Source organism: Humulus lupulus, chromosome 2 (assembly GCF_963169125.1).
Source record: "Humulus lupulus chromosome 2, drHumLupu1.1, whole genome shotgun sequence".
Taxonomy (NCBI): domain Eukaryota; kingdom Viridiplantae; phylum Streptophyta; class Magnoliopsida; order Rosales; family Cannabaceae; genus Humulus; species Humulus lupulus.
Window position 1 is genome coordinate 293939890 of NC_084794.1, and position 7205 is coordinate 293947094.

The following is a 7205-nucleotide window of genomic DNA, read 5'->3' on the forward strand; positions in this document are numbered from 1 at the left end:
TCCTATCAATTTTTTCCTCTCCAAATTGGGAAGAAAAGTAAGTGGATTTTTTTTTTCAAATATAAAACAATATTAAATTACTAATGTACCTTTATTTTATTAATTTTATATTAACAATTTTAGGAGTATAAAAATAATTATAAAACAATTTAATTTAATTTTCCTCTTCTTTACCAAATAGCTAAAGTATAAATCATACTTCTTTTCTATCTTAAATATTTCATTTCCCTCTAATTTTTTATTTCCTTCCTAATTTTTTTCCTATCTACCAAACACAATGTAAAGAAAATGGGTGTAAGTTAGTATTAAACCAACAAGAAGGTATAGTGGTATAATCCCATTTAAATATGCTATATTTTGTTAGTCTTATTTTTAAATACCTACATTTATAAGTTAGTTTCTATGTCACATTATGTGATATAATATTCAACCTTATTTTTATTATTTGTATAAACACCACTATATTTATATATGTATTGCAAAATATCATTCTATATATCTTTTTTCTCAAACTTTTTTTCATTTGTAGATTTGAATAGTTGAGTTAAGAAAATATTAAAGTGTAAAATTTTGAAACAACTTAACAATCCCCTAAAAGAACATTTCAAATAAAATTAGAATTTTCTTTTAGGAATAATTATATTTTGACTTATAAAATTAATTTTATATAAAAAAAAATACTAGATTTTCTATGCCGGATTTTCAAGTTTTTACATAAAAAAAAACATATTTTTTCCCTACACTTTTTTCTCCATGTTGTTTGTTGAGGAACACATATGCTAACCACCACTCATCGAAATAGTATACCAAAAGCTCCTATTGACGACATAAACGCAAATCAAAATCGCTCAAGGCTACATTTTATGGCCAACTCCCACCACTCCAGGGATAGGGTGGTACCATTGGAACGAGCATTTATGAAGAACGAAATTCAATCACCAATTCCCCTTATATCATCGTCATTTTTTGTTGAGTTCGTGATTATATTTGTCTGTAAAAATTACTTTTTAATTACATTTATATTGGTTTCTTATCATTGCCATATAATATAATTTGAATGGGTCAGTTTGCTCATATGATTCAAATAGGGGCGGATTGAATGTGGAACGAGTGGGGTCAACCGACCACAGTGAACTTTTAGAAATTACATATACATATGTTAATATTTTTGTAATATTTTAAGTATTTTAATAATTAAATGTATTGACCCTACTAAAATATTTACATTTTTTTTTCTTTTTTTTTTAAGAAAATATATTTACATTTTGGTGCATCACACTGAAAAGCAAATTGTTTTCATGCACCACACTCCAACTATCTGCTACATTAATGCTTTTTTTTTTCATTATTTTTATTACTTTTTTAAAGAAGACTCCAAATATTTTTCACTGTGCATATATCAACTATCTGTGAAATATATTTTTGACCCCAGTAAAAATATATTTTAAGTCCGCCCCTGGATTCAAAGGTTAATTTTTTAGCTTCTTTTTTATCTGGTTAATAAAAAATTAATCACAATAAAAATGTAATTCAATAAGTCATCAAACACATGTATTTTTTATATGATTCAAAGTTAACTTTTTTGCTTGGTTAACTAAAAATAAACTATGATTCTAACCTAAATTCTATAAATTACTAAAAATATCTTTTTATTTTACATTTAAAAGTTAATATATAGTATTTTAAACAACTTTAAAAACTATTTTAGAAACCTACATAAAAAAACCTTTTATAAAAGAGATTATTTATGATATTATTTGATAACTTTTAAATAAAATATGATATTTTTTAGTAACTCCTTAGATTGTTTGGTTGCTTTAAAATTGTGTAATAACCTAAAATTAAGTTATATTTTAAAAGGTAATTATTAATATCTTAAATTGTTATTACGCCAACTAAAAGGTAGTTTTGAGAATAAGGAAAAAACTCTCGTGTTTGAACTTTCCATCTCGCCGTGCGTGATGAGCTGTCAATGACTCACTATTTAACCACACATTTTGTATGATGTATTATGCGAAGATAAACTTATCTTAAAAAAGTTAAATATTTTTTTCCTCAAAAAAATAGTAATAAGATTAATATTATAAAAGCTCCCGTCTTTGAACTTCCTATCTCGCCGTGCGTGATGAGTTGGCAATGACTCACCATTTAAACACGCATTTTGTATGATGTATTATGCGAAGATAAACTTTAACTTGAAAAGGTTAAATATTTTTATTCTCAAAAAGATAGTAATAAGATTAATATTATAAAAACTCACGTCTTTGAACTTCTCATCTCGCCGTACGTGATTAGCTGTCAATGACTCACTATTTAACCACGCATTTTGTACAATATATTATGAGAAGATAAACTTTATCTTTAAAAAGTTAAATATTTTTTTTTCTCAAAAAAAAAATAGTAATAAGATTAATATTATCGTAAATAAAATTTGTTTTTAAGTATAGTAATGATTTTTTATTTTTTATTTATGGCTTTTCAATATTATTATTCAAACTTTGCATATATAGGCTTTAGAATTAGAAGAGCGGGAAATAAATATAGAAAACACAAAAATGTAAAAGTAGAAGAAATTACACATAAACTGCCAAAAATATCGAAAATATACTAACAATGTTTGACCGACTGACAGAGTCTGAATGGTGAATAGTGATTATTGACTTATGTTTCCAAACTCTCTCACTCACTCACTCACTCACTCCATTCCATTCTTCCTCAGCTACCGTTTCATTCATTCAAGTTTCATATATGATGATATTATAACTCTCATTTATGTTCCTTAACTCTCTTCCTTTTTCTCCTCCTTTAAAGGTATATGCTCTGTCCTTATCCCTTCTCTCTTCATTTTTCATCTTCTTCTTCTCTAGTTGTACGGTAATCATTGTCTGATATTTCGTTATATTTGTCTTCTTTTTCATTTTCAAGGATTCCATGTCTATATTATGAGTTTTTCTTTACATTGAGGCATTTGGGTATCTGTATAATACAGCTATATATATATTTTTTTGTTTATTTATTTCAAGATTTTGGTTATTTTTTAGGACTTGGAATTGGGTTTTGTCGTTTGTGCTTATCTGAGATCTTTTTGAGTTCGGATAACTATTTATTTTGAAAAAAAAAAAAAAAAAAGGTTTTTCTTTCCTATTGTTTTGAAGTGATATTTGAGTGTGGATCATCTTTAAGGGTCTCAAAATTTTACAGCCATAACTTTTTTTTTGTTTGGTTATCATTTTCTTGATGTTCTCTGGTTATCTTCTGTACTAGAATGTAGTTTTAGTCCTTGTATTTGCATCTTAGTTTGCTATGATGTTAAGGATGATATTACTTTACTTTCAATTACATGGTGTATTTAAGTTTTGAAATAATCATTGTTGTGTTGTGTCCCTTAAATCCATGAGCAAAATATGAAATATGTTTTTTCTACCAGTCTTTCTTTGAACCAAATGCAGCACCAGAGAAATTCATTAATGCAATGTTGTGAATGTAAAATGAGATTTAGGATTATTTTTTGTTGATAAAGAATGTAACTTTCTGGGTGTGTAGGAATTTTGGCCTTTGAGGAGTTGTGAGTTGGATTCCTTATGAACTTTAAGGATTCAACTGGATGTGAAGAAGGAAACATGGACAGAAATGCCCCATCATTGGACTTGGACCTAAACAATCTTCCTCCTGGTGAGGAAATTCAGGGCCAAGGAAATGGTCATTCTCAAGAACAACGAGCTACCAATGATGTTGAGGCTAGTGATGATGATGTTGTAATCATTTCGCCAACGAAATTCGCAGAGGTTTGGTCCATTAGAAGTTATGAGATTTGTCATTTCATATATTATGCTTCCAGCTGATTTTTGTGTTTGTTTTTCTTTACCTTGTCAGGCCAAGAAGTATTCTAGGAGAAGACGTTATGGAATAGAATTGCCTAGGGAAGGTGTGAAACTTTTCTTTGGCTTTTGTGTTTGTTGACATTTTTTTTTGTGTACTTCACTTGTTATATGCAAATCTTATTGTTTTTGTTAGATGTTTTATCATTACTACTTTGTTTCAACTGTTCTTGTTTTACTTCCAATCGAATGACAATAGGGGAAATGATCATATGAACCCTTGTGTCATTTTTATAGTTCAAATATAACATTTTAACTCTGATCTTCATTGTGTTTTTGCTCACATGTAGTTCAACATTGTAATTGATTTGTGTAAATCTATGTTTGGACGGAGTGTCTGGCAAAATAGCTTTATTTTTCTAGTCACTTTGCACAATAGCATAGTTTTGATGATTTTTTGTAAAACGGTCTTCCAGACACCCCCAACGCCCCTCGAAAAAAGGTCATTTCGCAAAATGACACTGTAAAATGGCCTTTTTTTTCACCATTTACTCATTTTGGACTGCAAGAAACACTTGATGCAACATTTTTTTCATTTGCTACTCAGTTGTTCTTTTTCATATCTATAATAGACTTTGGAAAGTGTTTCTACTCAGTTATGGCGAAATCTTACACTAGCTATTTCGCGCCTAATGGGAGTGTACTTGACCTGTTTTTTTAAACTATTCTGCACAGCATTGACAGGTTGGCTATTTCTTAACAATGCTAGACACACAACTCCAAATGACCAAACACCTATCAGATCGGAGCCTGGCCAGAACTTTCAAGAATTTAACCAAACTCAGAATGTTGTAAGAAGCTTTTCTTTGTTAAATACTTACTATTGTTTATTGCTGGCTAGTCCATAATGTCTGTTGACTGATTTTCGATATGGGGTGGAGATGGGAGGTGGGATTATGGTATTCATATGGGTTTATATCTTTTTAGACCTTTTGTTTTGCTTCATTACCAGTTTGGACCTTGTGTTTTGATAAATTACTTTTTGGACCCTATATTTTTTAAAATAGTTCAAATAGATCTCTTTACCTGATTTTGAATTAAAATCACAAATAATTCATCAAACTAACAACTTAGAAAAAAATACAGTCATTTTACCTGAGAACTGTGTTGTTATTTTAATTTTTTGTTCATCAAAATCAGGTTTAGGGGCCTATTTGAATCATTTTATAAAATACAGGGTCCAAACAGTTAATGAGGCAAAACACAGGGTCCAAACAGGTAATGAGTCAAAACACAGTGTCTAAAAATGTATAAACCCTTCATTAATTGAACATATAGGCACATGCATATAGACTAGATACACATATTTTAGCACAGAACCACATGTGGGCTGTCACTTACATATTTATACATAATGATAAGTATATGGTATGGAGGCCACTTGATGCTAGCTCAAGTGGTTGGGTGGATGAGTTGTGGGGGTTTCAAGTCCTCTTAGGTCACATTTTTATAGTTGGATGGGGTTAGATTAAATTATAAGAAAAAAACATGGAAGAATGAATGAGTTAATCATTTCCTAACAATAAATTAAAAGCAAATAAGTTAAAAATTGTAAGTATCCCAAGTTTTTCAATGGGATTAAGTTATTCCATACTACTAGAGGGATTATTTAGGTTGTTAGATTTTTTTTTATATATTTTCTCTAATTTTATAACATAATCACATGATTAAAAATATGTATTCCTACTCTCCAATTGTTTTTAGGAACATGACCAATAAAAAGAAAGTGAAAAGAAAAGAATAGAATACCAAAGAACATTCAACTGTTATTTTTTTTTTAAAATAATTCATTTAGTTGAAACTCACTCATTAATTACCAGATAACAACTTGGTTAAAGCTGTGCTGTGAGGCTTTTGGTGTTGTGCAGCTAGTATAACCTTCACACATACACAAAATATATATATATTATACATATGTACATATATTCTGGCTTGAAATCTATTGGGAAACCTTTGATAATTATGCAAATATTACACAATGTATAAAACTCAAAGAGAAAGCAAAAAGACAAAGAGATGAAGAGAGGAATAGTATATTGCAAAAGAAGAGCAAAAATGTTCTTATACAAAAAATAATCAGCAAAGCCTTATAAAAGGAAAAATATAATAAAATAACATAAAAGACTAAAATAACCTTAAGATAACAACTCTAACAACCTCAAGGCTAGAATCTTTACTTTCTGATAAAAAGGTTGTGTGGAAGTTGGAATCTCTAGATATTTTAAAGGCTTCTTTGGTTGGAGTGTATCATCCTTTAACATAACAGCACCATTTGGTTGTGTCTAACTTAAATATTGGCACTTCTTGTAATTAATACTTTGTATCAAATGCTTATGTTTCTCTTCATTGTGCAGTTTCCAACATAACATCAATACCCTTATCTAATCATTTTGCTTTCATCTGCTACTCAAACTTGCCTCATACCTAGCAATGAGTGTCTATACATGTTTTGTTATCTTCTGCATATTGCCACATCCTTGTGAAACTGCAATAGTTTTGTTTTTAAGAACTAAACCGATCAAATGAGAGAAAATGACCATTTTAAGGTCCAAGTTTTTTGTGAGTTGCTTCTAGTTCTACTTTCTATGTTCTTGATATGATAGTTTGCTTGTCAAATGGGACAGAATGTCAAAGCTTTTGAACTAATATCAGATGTTTCTAATGGCAGGTGACCGGCGTTCCCATGGCCCCATCGCCCCAAAGTAAGCCTGCAATTTCGCCTACCTTCATTTGTGGAATTTGCATGGACCAGTTGACTGAAGAAACATCAACAAAATGTGGTCACATTTTCTGCAAGAAGTGCATTGAGGTAGCCATAGCTACTCAAAAAAAATGTCCAACATGCCGCCAAAAACTTAAGAAAAGAGATATCATCAGGGTTTACCTTCCAACATCCAGTTAGATAAAAAAAATTTATGTCTTCTGAGAATAATTTAGAGAATATGTAGCTGGTGAAAGATGCTATATTTTTTCTCATCCAGGAACTGGAAAAATTCATAAGATATCAGCATTTTGTGTTGTTGGATAACAAAAGAATTCATTGTTGGTACTGGTTCAGTTGAACATTATTTTCATTTGGAGCAACTAGCAAAAAACTAATTCAACTGTCAAAATGGCTTTTGAGCGTTTATTATTATTGGCTGTTCTCAAATTTTTTTTTTTTTTAGTTTCTCTAGTTTGTTGTCTCTGATATTAGAATTTAGAACCAATTAAAAGATATGTCACCATTAATAAACATTACAAAAGTATGTATTTCTAACAATTTTAGACAAATTTGCCCCTCATTCCAACTCTCTCATCTCTCATTTCTATCTCTTCTCACTCTAA

General features: G+C 29.6%; 1 protein-coding gene across 2 annotated transcripts; it reads left to right on the forward strand.

Annotated features, from left to right (window-relative positions):
* Positions 1-2581: 2581 nt before the first annotated feature.
* LOC133819861 (uncharacterized) lies at positions 2582-6935 on the forward strand. Of its 2 annotated transcripts, none has more exons than XM_062253234.1 (5): positions 2582-2811; positions 3544-3785; positions 3874-3925; positions 4554-4669; positions 6547-6935. In XM_062253234.1, the coding sequence occupies exons 2-5, from the start codon at positions 3582-3584 to the stop codon at positions 6778-6780; spliced, it is 606 nt and encodes a 201-aa protein (XP_062109218.1). In that variant the 5' UTR covers positions 2582-2811; positions 3544-3581; the 3' UTR covers positions 6781-6935. The 2 variants fall into 2 exon arrangements, with proteins under 2 accessions (XP_062109218.1, XP_062109219.1); XM_062253235.1 differs by lacking the exon at positions 2582-2811 and adding an exon at positions 2833-2874.
* The last annotated feature ends 270 nt before the right edge of the window (positions 6936-7205 follow it).

What these genes read in the sequence shown, in the direction of transcription:
- LOC133819861 (XM_062253234.1), top strand. Translation starts at nt 3,582, where the DNA reads ATGAACTTTAAGGATTCAACTGGATGTGAAGAAGGAAACATGGACAGA. An exon ending in CGCCAACGAAATTCGCAGAG is followed by an intron (nt 3,786 to 3,873) that starts GTTTGGTCCATT and finishes TTACCTTGTCAG; the next exon opens with GCCAAGAAGTATTCTAGGAG. An exon ending in AATAGAATTGCCTAGGGAAG is followed by an intron (nt 3,926 to 4,553) that starts GTGTGAAACTTT and finishes TATTCTGCACAG; the next exon opens with CATTGACAGGTTGGCTATTT.